The 20,283-nt window shown below is 40.6% G+C and overlaps 1 protein-coding gene across 8 annotated transcripts in view; it reads right to left on the reverse strand.

Annotated features, from left to right (window-relative positions):
• The window catches only part of TJP1 (tight junction protein 1), a gene marked incomplete at its 5' end in the record, with an annotated part of 244,602 nt that overhangs the window by 13,443 nt on the left and 210,876 nt on the right, over positions 1-20,283 (reverse strand). For 4 of the 8 annotated variants that reach the window (XM_084765542.1, XM_084765541.1, XM_084765540.1 and 1 more), the window contains 13 exons: positions 1,908-2,135; positions 3,269-3,366; positions 3,470-4,342; positions 5,011-5,250; positions 5,551-5,901; positions 8,890-8,990; positions 9,461-9,671; positions 10,689-10,771; positions 14,404-14,499; positions 14,613-14,797; positions 15,094-15,313; positions 16,605-16,713; positions 18,534-18,684. In XM_084765542.1, coding sequence (XP_084621668.1) covers positions 1,908-2,135; positions 3,269-3,366; positions 3,470-4,342; positions 5,011-5,250; positions 5,551-5,901; positions 8,890-8,990; positions 9,461-9,671; positions 10,689-10,771; positions 14,404-14,499; positions 14,613-14,797; positions 15,094-15,313; positions 16,605-16,713; positions 18,534-18,684 — 2,946 coding nt within the window. Of the gene's footprint in view, positions 1-1,907; positions 2,136-3,268; positions 3,367-3,469; positions 4,349-5,010; positions 5,251-5,550; positions 5,902-8,889; positions 8,991-9,460; positions 9,672-10,688; positions 10,772-14,403; positions 14,500-14,612; positions 14,798-15,093; positions 15,314-16,604; positions 16,714-18,533; positions 18,685-20,283 lie in introns of those variants that run through there. The other 4 variants (XM_084765546.1, XM_084765545.1, XM_084765543.1 and 1 more) reach the window with 2 other exon arrangements.

The following is a 20,283-nucleotide window of genomic DNA, read 5'->3' on the forward strand; positions in this document are numbered from 1 at the left end:
AGGTCAATCTTCCCCTCCTCCTTCTACCTAGACTCACACAATGGAAGAAAAGAACCAACTTCCAAAAGTTGCTCTATGAGCTTCATGTGTACACTGTGATGCGCCCACCTTTCCCAAACAAAGAAAAAAAAATGCATTCTGCTTTCTCCTTTAAAGACGCATTTAAAATAAATGACTACTGGAGGCTAAAGAAATGGCTCAGAAGCTACAAGCATTTGCTGCTCTTTGTGGAAGACACTGGGCTCAGTTCCCAGCAGCCATGCAGTGGTTCATAACTGTAATTCCAAGGTATCTGATGCTCTCTTCTGGTTTCTGTGGGCACCAGGCACACACATGTGTAGCGCACATACATGCACATGTGTGCTAAAGACTCATACACATTTTAAAAAAGATAAAATGACTACTACACACCTTTGCCTCACCCCAAACTGAGCTTAACTGACTTGCTACCCCGTCTAGATCCTGCTGTATACCTGTCTAGTGTTATGCTAGGAAATGTGTTGTCTGTAATACAACGCTCCACTGCAGTACACTGCACGCATTGCATTTCTCACAAGCAGGTTTCTTCGCTAGAAACAAAGAGTTAAGGAGACCGAGATGTTCTAAATCTTTACTAATGCCTCAGAAAGCACAAGAAACTAAATTGGGTCTCCGATGGTACATGTTTCAAAATATATTCTAAAACAACTTCAGATAATTCTAAATTCAATAAAAAAAAGTGCATGCCTGTAATCTTGGGCACAAAACCCACATCTTTTTGTCTGAGCCACAGTTCCATTTACTTAAAAAAGATGAAGCTAGGTGCATCAGAATGGATTTTCAGCTAGAATGGAGTGCCTCTCACCTCCTGAGGTGAAGTTTATTGGCTAAAGAATGTAGCCCTTCCCTGAGTTTGAAGACTCCCAAGTACCTTTTGGACCCTGCCTTCCAGACCATCTACCTTTTGACTTAGGATTGCTTAGGCAGCTCCATAATTTTATACACAAATCACTTGTGATAAAGCTCATGTGTCTCTATTCCTATGGACCTCTCCAAGTTTTGTGGGGTATGAGCCCCCTGGTGCCAGTGTGGGACCATACCTAATTCTTAGCACAGAGCTCTACTGGGGTCCAAGCAGACATGTACCAGTAACACCAGGACAAAGAACAAAATGTCCCAACACAGAAGTCACAGAAGAAGGGAGACACAGATGGAGGAAAAAGACTAAGAACACAGAAACTTTATTTCACTGCCCCGATCATCTGTAAAGCTGGACTACAAGTCTCTAAAAACACCCCATGCTCAAAAATAAAGAAAAAGGCAAGCTCTTTTCACCTTTGTAAAAACCAAACACCCCCACCCCCGAAAATCAATAAATATTCTTTGTGGTTCCCTCATATACCTATTTTATGTTTTTGTTTGTTTGTTTGTTTGTTTTTTCAAGACAGGGTTTCTCTGTGTAGCCTTGGCTGTCCTGGACTCGCTTTGTAGACCAGGCTGGCCTCGAACTCAAGAGACCCACCTGCCTCTGCCTCTCTGCTGGGATTACAGGCGTGCACCGCCACACCAGGCTCCTATTTTTCCATCTTAGACAAAAACAGAAATAAGGAAAGGATTATTATTAAATGTGTGTCCCTATGTGGAGAGACTGAAGACTCAGCTTAACTGGGGGCCTTCAGTTCCTTCTTTTCACCAAAACACTTGATTTTTAGCATCTTCCCTTGCATGAAAACTCTGTACCTGATGTTAGGGCTGAGAGTTAGAACCACATATGCCACAGCCTCTAGAAAGTGGCACCGTGTGGAATGACGGTATCGTGCCCCCTTCCTTGGCACAAATGAACGCTATCTGGTTAGCTCTACATTACACAACTGAAGCTGTTTGCTTCACCTTAGCTTTAAAGGTGAATCTGTGGGTAAACAACTTACTTTGAAGAATAACTAGAAAAATTGGGCTGACTCTGAGAATGGACTGGCTTGGCAGGCTCTGAGTGGTGGCTGGCAGGAGCATGTGCAGGAGGCTTGGTCTCAAAACTTCTTCGGTCAAAGTAAGAGAGCTGTTTCCGGTAATATTCTTCATCCTCTTCAGGGTCGTAATGGTTTGCTCGAACAATATCCTCAGGCGGCTTCACTTGAGGTTTCTGAGGCTCAGGGAGCCTAATAATGAGTAACAAATTAAACAAATTTTTAATGTTAATTTTACAAAGACATTGGAACATAAAACTCCTGATTTTTTTCTTTTGTCTGGGAGCACAAGGCAATCTCCGGTGTTGTTCTTCAGGAGTGGCTTATCCTGCTCTGTTTTTGTGCTTTCACCTTTTTACTGACAGCTATGACTACCTGGGCTTTAATAGCATAGTCAAACAATCAGCATGTATACTCTAAAATAATAGATGCACGCCATACATGCAAATGTGGGCTCCTTTTGCTTCAGGAGCTATCTTAGAAGCTCAATGGTTGTTTCTTAAGGGGTTTTATAGCAGGTGAGAAACAATTAATGAAGAAAGTCATCAAGACACTGGAGAACCGCATCTATCTATCAGTGTCAGCAAAAGTGACTTTTAAGAATCTAAGGTAAAAAGGATTTTTTTTAACATAGGACCAACAAATGATTCGCATTATAAGCAAATAGCCCAATCTGTCCAAAATCCTGGAGGGTAGAGAAGGAAACCCACAAGTCATAGAACAGGTGACTATGTTAGACAGTAGTTCCTTCCTATTCAGTAAGTGCAACAAATTGTCGGCCTGGGCTGTCCCTTTGGGGTGTGGCTGAGAGCCCAGGGCGAAGAGCAGGGCCAGGCTTCTCTCCCTGCTCTAACACGCTGTGTGCTAGGTAACCTGGAGCCCCAGCCTCAGCAGCTCTCTCTGTAACACACAGAGCAGCACTGCTGGCTCCTGTGCTATGACTAACACAATGTCAAGAACTTTATACATGCTTCCTAAATGAATAATTTTAGTGACTTTTATCAATTTGAATTTGTTTTCACTCCTACAAACTAACAGTTCACACTCTGAATGTACTTAAAATGGAGAAAACAGTATGACTTTAGAATTTTGGTTTCAACCATTTGCTTTAAATACAAAACAAAACAAGTTTTCCAAAGACTTGTTTACTAAAGCTTTGGCGCAGGAGCACATGAACGCTCTCTCCCTGTGGTCAGGGTTCATCAGCAAATCTGGCTGCTTAGCTTAGGAACTAAGATCCTCTCTTCCTCCTCACATTTCTCCTTCACCAACTAGTGATCTGTTTCTCCCTCAGAAGCAAACTTCCTGCTCAGATTCACACCTACCTGTAGAGCGTTTTGTCATGCTCACTAAACTGACTCTGAGGAACAGGTTTAGGGCCAGCGAGGGAAACACTTGGAGGTTTAGATGCTACTTCCGGAGGCTGCAGAGAACAAGAAATAGATGATTAGCAAGGAAGGTATCACTGGAAGGGAAACATCTGAACTCACTATTGCATCTAGACTCAGGCTGAAAAGCCTTTTTACCTTAAAGCTGGCAGTGTCGTTTACATCTTTCTTGTTCTCTAAAGACGCAGACCTTTTGTTTTCAAACATTTTGACTCTGGTGAGCACAGACTGTGGTTTCATTGCTGGATCCTCCTCCTCTTCAGTTAGCGTTGGGGGTGGAGGCTGTGGTTTGGTAGCTGAGGGCAGAACTTCTGGCTTATGCTGAGAGGAAGGTATCAGAGGAGGAACAACTGCAGCACCATGGAGAGGCTCGTAATGGCCTGTTTTGGAGGTAAATCCCTGTGGCGGTACTTGCTCATAACTTCGTGGGTACTGGTCAAAGTACTGCTTGGGCTCAGATGACTTAGGACCTGCTGCAGAGTAGGGCTGTGCTTCCGGCCTGTATCTGTTGTGCACCTCATATCCAGGCATTGGCTGCTCTTCGTGTCGCAGAGTGGAGGTTCGAGGCAGCTGTTCGTAGCGTGGTCTACTGTCATATGACAGAGAGGCTGGCTCTTCAAAACGTGGGAAATAAGCTCGTTCTGCAGCCTCCTCAAGATGCTGTCTGGAGTCCAGGTCTCGAGGATGCTGATTATCAAAAGAGGGCCGAGGATGGTAGGGCTGTTTGTCGTCGTAAAATGACCACTGGTCTTCATAGGTAGGGATTCGATCTTCGTATCGTAGGCGATGGTCATAGTTTCTAGAAAACTGGTCTGCGAAGCTTGAGGGGTCATACCTGTATGCAGGCTGCTCAAGGTCTCTGCTGGCTTGTTTTTCTACATATGGAAGTTGGGGTTCATAGGCTAGATTTGGCTCTTTATCTGGCCTCTGCCCTGGGTGACCAAGAGCTGGTTGTTTTAAAATATGGTTCTGTCTCATCATCTCTTCAGGATATGGCTCCTTCCTATACACCTGCATTTAAAAAAAAAAAATGAGGACAAAAGCTTGTTTTTAACTCAACTGTATTTTATTACACAATGACAAATATTAAGTTATAATTTCAAAATGCACAATGGTATATTCTACCATTTCGAATGGGGACACGGCTGATTAGTAGAAAGAGCTAGTTCAAGGGAAAGCTCACAATTTACAGTGCAGGTAGGAACATTTATGCTTTAGCTTATACCAACAAAAAGTAAGCTAATTATTCCTTTAGTAGAAAATTAATTCACTGAATGACTGATTCTCTTTGATTTTGACACTGAAGATAAAAATCACAAAGAAAGTTTATGATCATAATTTATATAAACATAAAAATGTTATGATGAATCTGAACTATATATTAAAAGAGTCTAGAAGATACTAAAATAAAAATTAAAAGTAATAAAAAATCACTGAAGCACAAATTTTAAAAGGCTTGGTCACACAAATAATCAGTATACCATTGGAAGCCATGCAAACTACAAAACTAAAATGATTTGTCTTGTTGGAAAAGCACTAGAGTGTATAAGCCCAGTTTAAAAAAAAAAGAGAGAGAGAGAAAGAGAGAGGCAGAAGGAAAACTTAAAGGGCAAAGCAGTAATAGTCATGTGCCAGGTTGATGGAGAGCAACGATCAGTGCAGCACTGCAGCATAGGTACCTTTGCTGGATCTACATGCGGCGACAATGATGGTCCTTGATCTCTGAGCATTATGTGAGCTGCCTCAGTACTTGGTGCTCCTAAAGAATCAGCCTGTGAAGCGTGCGAGGAGGGAGGAGCCGGGGTGGGCTCCTCCAGGCTGACATTAGCTAAATTGACATTATGATTAACTGTAGATGCTGATGATGCTGGGTTTGTTTCAGGCGAAAGGTAAGGGGCTGGAGATGAGGCTTCTGCTTTCTGTGAAGTGTTTAAAATATTTTAATACAGTGTTTGTGTCTATTACTAACTTCATGCTCAACTTATAATGACTGGTAGACATTAAGTGTACTGATTAACAATGTTAGCTATGACCTCGTGGGCTACGTTTTTGTTGAAATTTTCATTATAATGCTGTGTAAGATGAACGCAGAAAAACTCAGAATAAAGCCCTTGGTCCTCTCAATCTGAAATTCAAGATTAAGTTGTAATCTGAGGAAGAAAAGATATATTCTTTAACTTATCACCTCTAACTCTAAGCGCCGAGTGCTTGCTGCTTACCTGTTGAGAGGCTGTCTTAAGTCCAGGGGAGTCTATTCTACGAATAGCTTGTGGCTGCGCTTGTGGTGAGTAAGGAGGGTATGCCTGGTTTTCATGATGCATTCCAGAGGAGTCCTCTCTTACAGGCTCAGAGGACCGTGTAATGGCAGACTCCGGTGGAGTCCCCACCTCATCATTAAGAGTTTCATCTAGTTCTTGATCAGTGTAGGCCCCGCCTTCTGTGTCTGTGTCTTCATAGTCAGAAGTGTGTCTACTGTCCGTGCTATACATTGAGTACTCACTACCTGGGGCTGACAGGTAGGACAGACGATCATCATGCAAATCAAGGTCATCACTGGTAGCACCATCCGCCTGGGTCAAATGAAAGTAAATTAAAAATTTTATTCAGTAGTTCTTTAAGAGATGGCCTTTACTTTACAAGAGAGATTGAAAAGAATATTGTTCTTTGGAGAAATCATATCTATTTCTTGAAATTTCTGATGAGGAAAGGTCAAGAAGATTGTACAAGCACACATGCAGATACACATAGCATCCCCTAAGATCGAAAGGCTTGGATGAACCAAACAGTGACTGACAAGCTAGGGCCCAGCCACAGAGGACAGGGAGGAACTCTGGGGTGACACACAGCTACAAACCTAGTCACTAGCTCTTCATCCAAAAGCAAGGTGAAGAAGAGAGTGCTATTAAAGCAAGCTCACACAAACAAGGGCACACTGACAGAACAGCACTTGTGAGAACAACTATGAAAATAAAGCCCAAAGTAAGCTGAATAAGAAATACTGTATTTATAGCTAGGAATCAGATTTTTTTTAAAATTGGCATTTGTCCCTTAAAGCTTTTATGAAATAACGGGAAGCCATCACCTACAGGGTGACTATCTCAATTAAGAAGAGTTCTTTCATATTTTTCACAGACGTAGTTGCCAATGGATGAAAAAGGAAAATGCTATGTTTTTTCTCTTGCAAGTAATTAAGACTTGAGTTAATTCCTAACAGTCCATGACAATGAGCTTCAGAGTAGACCAGAAAGAGGGTGAGAAGTACACAAGGGAAAGGGAACTCCCTCCGGACTGTAATCAACAGACTGTCACTGGACACCAGTTTGGAGCTAGTACTTGGGTTAAACAGCACAGTCTCTGAAGATCTTGCTTGAGAGGTGATGGAACTAGAGTCCTGAAATCACAAGGACTTCCTCCATTACAGCGTGGACTACTACACGAGGAATGTTGAGCGCCACTCTCTAAGCAGATGCGCTAGGAGTAAGTAGCAGGTGTGGTGCAGCTCTGAGTCTCCTGGGCCAAGAGCATGGTCCTGGGAGCGCGTTTCACGGTCTCGCTTGCTTCAGCAGGAGGCTGACCTCAAGCACTGTCTTTCTGGTAGGAAAAGGGGAGGCTATACCAGGCTAGGGGCAGAAAAGCCCAGGGCTGTGCTTGGTTACAGGAGCATCTCTCCCACTGGTCTCTACCTTCTATAATGGCTTCTGGTGAAGAGAAATCTTCTTGCCATCTATGCTAACCTTTAACTTGCTGGGAAGGAGGAGTTAAAGCTTGCAGAAGAATCACAGAATCCAGCAATGTATCTAGCTTCTTGAAATACAGAAATGAGCAAGAGCCATGGGCCGCTCTGAAGTAGGAAATATCATGTCTTAATGTTAAGAAACTCTCAGGATGACATTTTTTGATTTCATAGGAAAAATAAGAGTGTATCAATCTTGAAAAAGCTCTGTGGCAATTAAGTCAAAATACTTACTTCAGAACAGTTGGAGATAATGAAAAAATTCTTTTCTCCAATAATCTATCCAATCTGATAAAACATATTTGGATGGAAGGGGCAGCAAGACAAACCAAATCTGATTCATGTGGTATTAACTTTCTGATTTACAAAAATGCATCAAACTAAGCAATACTAAATATTCCATTTTTCCTTATATAAAAGGTTGTGTTAATCCTTTGTTTTAAAACCAAACCAAGTTAAGTATACAAAGTATTATGAAGAGAATTTATCAAAAATTAAGATTTGTGGATAAAAAAACTTGCAGGCAGGTATGTATAACGTTGCACTCTGGGGAACAAATTTAGACTAATTTTAGGAATTCAGTTCAAGGTCAAGGCCATCAACACTCCCGCTGGGTAAAGGGAACTAGGAGAATTGTGTAGCTGCAGGCGATTAGCACAATGAAGACTCAATCCACCTATCAAATGCCATGACAGTAAACCCTGGTGTGTTGCTGTAGATTCATGTAGTGAGGTTTCTGCAGCTCCATTTTCCTATCAGTGTCCAAGGTGACATGTGAGTTATCTGGCATGGTCTAGTATCTCATCTGCACGGTCCATCTCCCAAGCTGGTACACAGTGAGAACAGCTAGGGTTCTGACGCTCTATTACAGTTGAGACCAGTGATGTGACCTCTAGCTATAAACGGTTAGTAGTTTTTCTTGCAGAGGTCACATGTTTCTGGATAGGGGCTCACTAAGCATGAAGCATGCATTGCCAGAGCATCTGCACAGTAGCCAGGCAGAGGACGGGAGGGTCCATGCAGGCGCAAAACACAAAACTCAAACAAACAAGGCAATATAAAAACGTAAAGTTGAAAACAAGCCAAAAACCCAGAGGGGCTCTCAATATTCCCTTCCAACCACATGGATCTAAGGAAGGTAGAAGACATTAAAAACAAAGATAGTGCACTTGGAGGAAACAATTACCTCTCCAATACATCTTTTCATCAAAGACTGCTATAAACCAGGCTGACACTAGAAAGAGGCTACTTTAATGCTAGCCATTTGGGTATGCGTAAAACCAAGACCCAAACATTAGTTTGTTTACTGTTTTCCAGTTGGCTGTAAAGATGTTCCAAGTGCCACCGAGGTATGTGGAGGGAACTCCTAAGGTACAATGTGAGGGCACGGTTTCACTGTTTCCTGGAGCATTAGTGGGCTAGCGGCTCCTGCAATGCTCCTGGCGGCCGTAGGGGCCAGGGCAGTGTTTCCCACATACTGCTTGTATTTACAGAAACCCCTCACTCAGTCATAAATCCCTTGACCCTTGGGAGGAAACTGAAGCCAAATTCAAAGCCATCTCTCCCAGCCAGATACGGACAGAGTCAACTGTGGTTTTTAGTGTAATGTGAGAATACTTTAAGAGAACCCCACTAGACTAGCAATTTAGTTGAGAAGTGTAACAACTTTCAACTGTCTAGCCGCTACACAGAAATGGAAAGCATTATAAAAGCCTTTCCAAAATTTCTTGAAAATTTTAATCTAGTAAGAAAAATGGTAACCCAGAGGCATTTTTAATTAGTTATATAATTTAGCAAGTGTAAAAAATAGTAGGAGACTCCATACCTTGCCCTCAGAGACCCACACCAGCTGGTTCTGTTGCTGTTGGATGGCTTCTTTCAGAGCACCGTACCAACCATCATTCATTGAGTTTAAGTTAATTGTAGCTGAAAATGAATGAACAATGTGGTTTTATGGTTAGAACATTGCCACAAATGAGGAAACCATCCAACTCTGTCACCATCATTCTGAGGAGACAGTACTGGAGAATATAAGCATGTTAAATTTATATTTTGGCATTCGTTACACTTTTCCTTTCAATCAAACATTTTTAGCTTTTAAATCAACACTAAATTACGTTCTCCAGGCTGAGACCATAAGAGCTTTAGTATTTGAATAACATAACCTTTGGTTTCTATATTATTGCCTGAACTTTTTTTTTGAGTGGGGGGGGAGGTTCCGAGACAGAGTTTCTCTTGTAGTCCTGGCTGTCCTGGACTGGATTTGTACACAGGCTGGCATTAAACTCAGAGATGTGGCTGCCTCTGCCTCCTAAGTGCTGGGATTAAAGGTGCGCCCTACCACGCCCGGCTTGCCTGAACATTTTAAGCTCAAAGAAAATGTTTAACATACTCACTTGTAAAAAGATGGTGATTATTTTTACGGAGTTTATGAGATCGTTCATAGAGTTTCCTGGCACTTTTCCGAGACTCCGGACATAACCTCATCCTCATTGTCTTCACACCTTGCTTAGAGTCAGGGTTAAGGAACACAACAATTGGATACCACTGGGCGTAGTTAAGCCGATCGACTGCATTCGGTGTTACATCTAACAAAGCATGTTTGTCCTAGAAACAGGGAAAAACATACATACAAAAATGCAAACACAGTTAAACCTTATTCTCTCCTAAAATTCCCCAGGCCCTGCTATGCTTCAGTGTTAGTCACTTTGCGATTGCTATGTCTCAGAAGCATGTATTAAAAATCTATCAGAATTTCCAGCCCAATTAAAAATTTTTTTTCATCAGCGTTTTTTTTTTAAAGTTCATTTGTCCTGGCAACAGAAACACTCATTTATTTTACACACCTTGTTTGCATTTAATTTGTCCATTCACTTTCCTATGAGGTATCCAGATGCGGCATTACCCTACCACTTCTTTTTCTAATTATTTTTTCCTAATTATTTTTTTAATTAAACATTTTTATTTTTTACACATACATTTATATTATTTTACATATATATAATAAACTACCTAAAGAACCATGACAATCAGGAATTATATAAATATATTCATAGCGTTTTGGCTATTTGTATTTGACAGCTTTGAAGAAAACATCTTTCCTATCTTGGTGCACCTAAAATTCTAAATGTAAATCAATCTCCATCCCATATTGCCATTATTAGCTTAAAACACCTATCTAGACCTAAAACCATCTTAACCCCTAAACAACTAAGCTTCATTGTAAAACTAAACTACCTGGTCTCCAACCCCATCAGAGACTTGAGAAGGAATAAACTTTCATCAGTTATTTTTAAGACTCAGCCACAACATTTATACGCTAACAATTGCTACCTGTGCTTTTAGTCTGTGAAAGTCAGTGCAGCGAAGAAATGTTCCTGACTTCTCCTTTCATAGATACACTCTGAATTGCACTGCTACAACGACCAATTACAACTAAACATCATTATTTCTGATGTTGATCATAACTATCTTCTTGAAAGTTTTATTAATACTTTTGTACAGTAAGGGCTTAATTAGGCTACACCAGTAGTTATGTTGGGGAAATCTCTCTTTTTTAAATCTCCTCATCAAAAACATAAGCTCTATTGTTCATAAGGAATAGGCCAACTTATAATAACTTACTTGGTCTATGATCTGCTTTATTGTATGAAGGCGAATAATGCCAGAGCTACGATGGTCAGTTCCAGCATCTCGAGGTTCACTTTCTATTCATGAAGACAGGACGAAAAGAAAATACAGTATTTCCACTGGTTAGATCAGAAATTCTCAAGTCGTGGGCACTACAGACATGCTGGAACAACACCTGTCTGTGTTTAGCAGTATAGACTCTATCCACTAGAGGGCAGTAGCAAGTCACCAAGAAAGGCTCCTATTCATCCGTTGTAAAAAGCAAAACTGTTTCCATCCCAGCTGGTAGAAATCAGAGGTAGCATCTATTCCCTAACTCCTGGTAGGCCTATCTATAAGTCAGACAGCCAATGTGCTTCCCAAGAGAACCAGAATTACGAGAAGGCCAGTGAGGCGCTTGCTTTAGGAGTAATCTAAGAAGGTATTCCCCCAAGAACTTAGTAACCAAAATAAATATTTTGATGTGGCACTTTTTAAAGTCACCATGGGGGGAAAAAATCAATGGGTTAGGAAAAATTATCAAATGTGATAAATGCCTCACCTAACATGAGATGAAGATTTCAAAAATTTCTCTGATAGGTTTCCTTTTAGTAAGGCCAGGAGAGTAAAATTACAAGCAATTCTTGTTTGCTATGAACAAAATATGTAAACATTTATTTTAATTATTTATTTTGTGCACAGTGTTTTGCCTGCATGTATACCTGAATGCCAAAAAATGGCACCAGATCTTATTATAGATGGTTGTGAGCCACCATGTGATTACTGGGAATTGAACTCAGGACCTTTGGAAGAAGAGCCAGTGAGTGCTCTTAACCTCTGAACCATCTCCCCAGCCCCAACATTTTTTTTTAAAATCTGAATTTTAATATGCTTTTATTTTTTCTTCAGTGTTCCTTCAACCCCATTAATAGTCTGGGGAAAAATAGGCTCCCAAAATTCCTAAGGTTATGGGCTTAAGATTTCCCCCCTTTGTTTGAGGCTTAGTTTCCTACCATCCTCCAGAGTGACACACACACAAAATAATGGTGTGTGTGTGTGTGTGTGTGTGTGTGTGTGTGTGTGTGTGTGTGTGTGTGTGTGTGTGTGTGTAGCAGGGAAGCTACTCCTGCAAGGAAGCAGGCAGCCACAATGGACTGAGATCTGCAAGAGTGCTGCAGCAAAGGGCCTGGGGATTTCCAGTCAGACACCTTCCATCTGTTACCAGGACTGCAAGCCCTGAAGCTACAGGAAGCTGGAGATGAAGCGGTGAGGAAGCCTCCTCTACTACCTCATACACAGTCTGTCTGATGCAGCAGCACACGTTACCTGGCTCCTTCACTAGAGAAGTGCTGTTTGGGACTCTGACATGAACTGAAATGCAAAGGGAAGGGAAGAGGCTCTGCTGTATCCGGTCAGCAAAGGCAGAAAGATGAAAGGAGCAGAGGCCCCAAAGAACAAGTGATGCTAGAGGTGAGACTATCACAAGACAGGCATCACAGGAGGACTGGGCAACACCACGGAATCTAGCAGACATGGACCAAGGAGAGAAAGCACCTGGGACTTTCAGTTGAAGAAAATGCTTCAAGCCCTTAAGTCAAAAGAGGATTTATAACTAGGCTATATGAACTCTCATGTGCAATTGGGACGTAATATGAGTAAACCATGTACTATTCTCTAAAGCTAAATTTTATAAACCTTCAACACTTACTTTCCCTCAATTAAAAAACTACAAACTTGGTTCTTCAGACGAAATGCTGTCTGCTATACAATAACCAAAAGGCTTCTGAAAACAGTGGAGTGGGAAATTTTTTTAAAGTGTTAACATTTTATTATCACTTGTATGCAACAAAAAAACCCTCCTGATTTTTAAAAAATAAGTATCTTCATTAAATTTCATCAAAACCAAAATAAAAACAATATAAAAAAGAGTAATGTGCTAACTCTTAATATCATATACTTCAAAATGTTAATAAGTCTCATAACAAAATAACAGGCATAGTCCTCTGGACAGCAGTGGTACACACACAATTAACAGACACTATGTATTTAGATTCTATGGTTTCTTCCTTTCTATTAGAAAACTGTACTAAGTACAGGAAAAGCTATATTCTTGCACCTATAAATCAGTGAGAAACAAGGCAGAAATTAGACATAAGAAAAAGTCAAGCCATAAGGTGAAAGAAATACAAAGACATGTGGAAGATTGTTAATTCACAACATGGCTGCTCTGCCAAGAGATCACAGGTCTATCTGACCCAGCTGGAATACAGATATGCCTTTAATTCCAGGAGGCAGAGGCCAGCAGATGCCTGAGCTCTAGTCAGTGCTGTTGAGTCAGTGAGCTGAGAAGCACTGCAGTGGAATCCAGAGGCAGTTTTAGTGGGAGAGCAAGGTAAGACACAGGTGACGGCAGAACAAACCTGAGAAGGAGAAGGAGCTCCCAGAAGATTAGAACATATTGCTAGAGTTAGTTTTAGGCCAAGCAGAGCAATTCTCAGTAAGAAACTGAGAGAAGCCAGATTAAGCCAACTTGGAGAGGAGTTTGAGCCAGGACAGCTGAGTTGAACCAGCCAGCCCATGTTCAGAAATAAGTAGAAAGTGTGGGCTTAGTCTGCAGTAATTCTCAGAGGTGAAAACATTCTAGGCCTAAATTTGATTGTACAGAGTCTAAAAGCTTCCAGGACTAGGCCTAGCAGACGAGGCAATGAGCCTCCAAGATGATAATTATTTCAGGAGAATAAAAGATACTTTAACAAAACCATCTATTACTTATTAAGAAGAAAAAGAAAACTTTTACAATATCACAAAAATCAGACTTTGAGGTGAAATTGGGGGTGGTGATAACATATGTACAAATGATTTAACTTTCACAAAGAGAGTGAAATATGAAAAAACCTCAGTGTAAGTTTTCATGTGTAATTTAAAGCATGCCAAGTAATTATAACCAAGTTTGTATGTTTCAACCATAATAGGATGAAACAACATGCACTGGCATACACAGCGCTGCTGCCACCATGTTCACTGTGTAGTCCGCAGGAGACCAGCTGCCATCATTGGCAAAGTTCATCACCCTGTGTATATATTTCTATGGTTCATTTATTAAAAATCTCTATATCAGCAGGGCATGGTGGCACCCGCCTGTAATCCCAGCACCTGGGGAGGCGGAGGCAGGTGGATTGCTTGAGTTCAAGGCCAGACTGCAAAGCAAGTCTAGGACAGCCAGAGCTACACGGAGAAACTCTGTCTAAAAAAATAAAACAAAACAAAACAAAAAACAAAAAGAAAAAAAAATCACTACATCCATCAGAAAGGGTTGAGATGAAGACCATGTTTTGCCATTCACTAGTGATCATTAAGGGAAAATGTAAACCTAACAGACAATTAGCAATGCTTAGCACAGCCTCACTAAGGCTCAGGCTGCTCAAATTCAAAATTAGTATTTGGATTCTTTCATCAGCGTTACTGTGACGGTTCAACAAGATCATGGGGGAGGCAGTTTTCACACGAAGCAACTGCTTCAGAAGTGGGAATTGTTCTTGGTACAGGGACGTGGTAGAACAAAGATAGGATTGTTTTGCCTTCCCTCAAAATTAAAAGAATGACATGAAGGCAATGTTCTCACAAAAGCTGTATTTTTACGAGACTGGCTGGACATTCCCTTTTAGAGGAATCAGACAAAGAAAGACCGTGAAGCCCACTGAAGGTCAGTGCTGGACCTGTGTCTACTCACTTGCAATCTGATAAATATCCGGTTCTTCTCTTGCCAACTTCTCTCTAGCAACATCAGCTATTGGTCCAAAGATGGTTACAGGTCTTAGGAATCCAGCTGGAGAGAAATTAAATGGAGAAAAAAGTAAAATAAAGAAAGATGATGATGATGACATAGTTTATAAATCCACTTTCTGGAAAATATGCACTAAGCTACAGGAAATAAACCACCTTCTCGAAGAACAACCCTTTCATAGGCTGGGAACTTCGTTTGAACTGGCTGAGCCGACAAGTCTTCTCTGCTTTTTCGAAGATTTCTCTTGGAGCTGCGAAGACCTCGAAATCTCCAGAAGTCTGCCCGATCGCCACCTGCTGTCTTTGGAAGTGTGTACTGTACACTGGCTAACTGCTCAGCTCTATTGAAGGAAAAAAAAAAAAGAAAGAAAGAAACATAAACAAGGGTATTTAAAAGGCAACAAGGAAAAAAATCAACAAAATAAAATGGAATATCAAAATTCAGGATAAGGATTCACTTGCAGTTTATATTTACAGTTTTAATAGAGTAGGTTTATAATGTGATTAAATCAGTTATGAATATAGTGAGTGAACACAATGAAAAACACCAATTTGTATACCCCAAATTCCTCAATGAGAATGAAACTGTATCATCACTATGTACTTCACAGCATAAGGAGTTTCCAAGTGTTCATACCTGTTCTTATTGGGGATGATGCCTCGTTCCACCTCCTTGTGATTTTTGCCAATTCGAATGGCAAGCCAAGAGCCCAGCTTTCCATTGTACAAAGTATCCACAACACGAAACACTTCTCCTTTGTTAAAACTAAGTCCATACGGAGATTCCTTTTCATATTCAAAATGGGTTCTAATATAGAATGAATCTCCTACATCTGATTCTACAATGCGGCGATAAACTAAGGAATCAAAAGAAACACATTAATCAATACTTACCAGGATAAAAACTTAATCTGCAGAGAAGATATTTATGAAGATGCTCCTAATGCCCACATCAGCATACAGTACCAGTCAAAGTCCAATCTCACTGTGTGTCGGGAATTACTTCATCTCACTGTTCTTCAACATTACCTCTTAAAATGGAAACTCAGTGCCTCCACTGGGCACATGATGAAATGATGCAGAAAAAGATGAATTTCTGCTTCCTGTTATAGCATCTAATTGATCTGCAAATGCTCTAAAGAGCAATTTTGTTCCCCAACTCTTCCAGAAGACTTTGACAGTTCCAACTGAGCATGCTAGGCTGTGTGTGGTTTATTCCTGTAACCCCAGCACTTGGGAGGTAGACAGGAGGATCAGGTGTTCCAGATCAATCTCTTCAACTCAGGAATTTCCAGGCTACCTGGGCCACATGAACATCCACCTCAAAAACAAACATACAACACAAGAACAAGCCAAAAATGGAGTGTGTTGGAGCTGGGAGCTGGAGAGGGTGGAGGTGGGCAATGTACAACTGATTCTCAACCACTGGATAGGAAACATAAGCTAAAATAAATCTCAATTTTCAGTAAAAAACAAAAACAAAAAACAACAACAACAACAACAGAAAAACCCCAGAAAGAACAGTTACTTACACATTCTTTGACATGATACTAATGGTCCTGTATATTGCTTAGGAAATACCAATACAAAACTTAGACACTATCCACGTAACACTTTTCATAATCCAATAACTAATAAAGGATTGGCTGGCATTTGACTTAAATCATAATGCCGTAAATACTGGTTATATTCATCTTGCTCTGTTACGGAGCAGAGTGTAAGACTAAAGAACCATAAGCAAATAAAATTAACTTTCTGAGATTAATAAATTCAATCATTACGCAAATTGAAATGATTCATTTTGAGCTACATTTTTTTTAAAATGGTTCTTTTTTTTTTTTTGAGGAAAGGTCTCACCAGGTAGCCTTGCCTGTCCTGGAACTTGCTATGTAGACCAAGCTGGCCTTGAATCACAGATCTCTGAATCACCTTGAATCACCTACCTCTGACTACCAAGTAGGGAGATAAAATGCCTAAGTCATCATGCCTGGCTTTGAACTCGTGATCCTCTTGTGCTGGGCTCCTGAGTGCTGGAACTGTGGGTGTGCTACCACACCTGCCCCTGATTTACTCTGAACACCTGAGCCAATCCCCACGTGAGGCTCCCCTCCCGCAGGTGCATTGTCTCCATTTCAGACAGTAGCTCACCATCCTTCTTCTTCTGAGCCAATATGGTCACTTCTTCACCTTTAGGGAGGTCAAGGAGGAAAAGGACAGCTTCTTCTCTTATGATATTTGTGAAATCTACATTGTTCACCTATTGGAATAAAGAATTGTATAAATTTATACTAGCTGTTTTGAATATAAATGTATTTATTTACTTAGAAAACAAGTATTTTCAGAGTCTACTACTTCAAAGTCAGTATCTACTTATATTACTAAATTCCTAAGTTCCAAAATGAAGTTGAAATGAAATCTATCCAATTGTTACCAGTAACTGTGCAGGACTGCAAGCAAGTGGGGATTTTCTCCTGTTACTTTTAGGGAAAATTTCTCCATTAATAGAAACAATAAAAAGGCCAAAAGACAAATAATCAAAATGCACTATTTACTTTCATGTAAAAGCCAAAGTGAGCTATAAGAAGAAGCTGCTTTTAAATGATGTATTCCCTGATTACCTCAAAACAGGATCACAGAGTGGGTAAGGAAAGTGCTGTAATTTCAATTACAGTCAGAATTCCCATCATGTTGTGTTCAAATGCAACATAAGTGGACTGAGTATAAGTGAAGGATCAGGAGGAACTAATACAGTACCAGAGATGGTGCCATGACTGCCTCACATGCTTATGCTTGAAGGGAAAGGAAGATTAGACCAATGCCGCCACTGGGACAGGCCACAAGCACAGCAAACTCAAGGTAGAAAGACTCTGACTGTGGGCGGCTCACTGAGATGCAGGGACCACTGATACAGTCTCCCCAAGGCAGCAGGAGTGGGGTCATATGACAGAATCTCAGAGAGAAAGCCTTCAAGGATTGACAGGCAAATGCTGCTAAGAAATGAAAGAAATTGTGCGGTGAAGTTGACACTGGTCAGTAATGGCTGTGAAAACTCAGATTCAGTAGCAGATAAAGCCAGACTGCAAGGCCACAGTGTTTAACAAAAAGAAAAAGGAAACAAAGAAGGAACTCAACATCCCTTGAACAGTCAACAGCAAGTGGGAGAAATAAAGCTGAGGAACCAGAGAGGAGGAAAGGGCGAAGAGGCAGACAAAGCTGCAAGACTGCAGAGCAGATGGGAGACTCTAGTCAGCACAGGGAGGAAGAAGGCTGAAACCAGAAAGAGACCAGAGTGGAGGCGCTGAACAGAGGAGACAGAGAAACAGTAAGTGCATCACACCTCTGGACAGACTGAGGTTCTGATTTTAAAAAAGAGAGTTTACCTACCAGAAATCAAATCTATATAAACATGGACACCCTATAAAGAAGTGAGACACAGACAGGACACTACCATTGCTAGGCAACACTGTCAAGGGAAGGAACGGAAGAGAAAATCACAACTGGTGGGTACATCTAGCCCACGCTCTCCTGGCTTTTGTCAATGATCACCTTTGTTGCGAGGTGTGAAGGTTGAAAGCCAAATTTGGCTGATATAAATCCCATCCACCCTCCTGGATCTGAGCCACTATCTGAAATAAGGAGTCTTCGAGGCCAGGGTTCCTAGGAAGACTACTTACTCTCACAATACCTATCCCAAAATGCTGGCTGGCAAGTTGTGGTCTCTGGCAGTCTTGGCCAGTCCAAATGTTTAACTGAACTTTTAGTTTAACTGAATTTTTAGAAGACTACTTAGTAGACAGTAAAATTATCTAAAACTTATTTCCCTTATAGGTTCTATAAATACCAGTAACTTCAATAAAACATCACTAACATAACAACAAAGCAGCACACAAGAGCAAAGGCAGAATGTGGCAAGTGATCAGTCTAACACAAGCTAGAGATAATCAGTTCTTAATTTGAAACTTAGGTGGTTCAAGAGATTGTACATACATTATACCCTAATCACAACAGTAGTCTGCCATGCCTGGCACCTGATGATCTAAGACTTTCGAATGCACATAAGATGATATACTGACATACCCTGAGAATTTGATCACCTTCCTCTAAGCCTTCTTTGGCTGCAGGGCTATCTTCTAGAACGCCAGCTACAAATATTCCGACATCATTTCCACCAGCTAGTCGCAAACCCACACTATCTCCTTTTCTGAATTTTACCAGTTTCATGCTGGGCCTGTTAAAACAGATATTTCATTTCAAACAGTTAGATGTCACAGCAGGCTGCTACAGCAACAGCTATATTCAGAATGGAACAAAGGACCATCATTTCTAGAGCCTCCTACATGGTACTCACTCAGTAAGTAGAACTTAGTATTAGACTCCAAAGCCAGATTTAACAGACCTTCTAATTTCTTATTTGAAAATAAGTTTTAAAATACCTAAACTTGACAGAGAAAAAATGCTTTCTATGACCATTCTATAATTTTCCTTATAAACAGTTATTTTCCCTCTTCTTAAAAGTACTTATGGTACATTCCCAATACATAAAAAACAAAAACAAAACCTACTTTTCTACACCAATCCCACTAAATAAATGAAAGGCCTCATTTAATATAAGGAAAAGAAACTATGCACACAGTTCAGTAATTTTCTTAATATGAGGAAATATACAAGCAGGGTCTGTTGTAATCTCTACAATTAAGATAGAGGATTTAAATTAAGATAGAGGATTTAAGTTTGGTAATTGGTGGGCTCTTTGCTGTACCCTTAATCTGCAACTCTTTCTAACTCTGAGATAAGAACATTGGGTTATTCGGCATTTCTCAATTAGTCCTGTATCCACCTCTGTCCTATAATTCCTATAGGGAAGAAGTGAAGGAACAGATGCACACACGTCGCTCTATTATGCGGGTGGGGAGCAAACACCTAAACACAACTTAAAGAATAGCTGGGCAGAGCAGACACTGGGCAAACTGCTCTACACTGCTGTCTAAGTTCTCATTGTTGTCCCCACAGCTCAACAGCTGTTCTTTTAGCTGGGTGTGGTGGCGCACGCCTTTAACACCAGCACTCGAGAGGCAGAGGCAGGAGGATCAATGTGAGTTGGAGACTAGCCTGGTCTACAAAGAGAGTTCAGGATAGTTAAGATAACACAAAGAAATCCTGTTTGGCGAAGGGGGAGCAGTGGGAGGAGCACTTTTTAAAAAAGTATTATTTATTTTTATTTATTTATTTATTTATTTTGGTTTTTCATGACAGGATTTCTCTGTGCAGCCTTCTTAAGCCACGCATGGTGGTGCATGCCTTTAATCCCAGCAAGGCTACATAAAGAAACCCTGTCTCAAAGGGAAAAAACAACTATTCTTAATTCTCACTATTCTGAATATATAGTAAATTTATTAACTAATTACCAAATTATCAAAATTTATAAAATAAAGTCACATGCCTGAATAAATGATTTAAGGGAGAAATTCTGGTACTTTTGAACACACTAGTTAAAAATTGCAATAGCCTTTATAATTTGTGAAATAGTCACCATTAATCTGGTTTTCTTCTCCTTCCAACCCCCATGCAAAGTCTCACTATTTAGTCTTGGCTGTCCTGGAACACTATACAGACCAGACTGACCTCCAATTCTCGAGATCTGCCTCCTGAGTGAGGAGACTGTAAGTGTGTGTCACTATGTCCAGCCATCTCGTTTTCTTACCTGAAACTAACAGAAAACCTAGACAAAAAAGTCAAAAGGCCACACGTTGGACAGGCTGCTAGCACCCTTGACACCGTTCTGACAATATTTACCAGCTATGGCATGGATGCTTCTGAGTCCTTGCTT

This window comes from Acomys minous (genome assembly GCF_964271855.1).
Source record: "Acomys minous genome assembly, chromosome: 2".
Lineage (NCBI taxonomy): Eukaryota > Metazoa > Chordata > Mammalia > Rodentia > Muridae > Acomys > Acomys minous.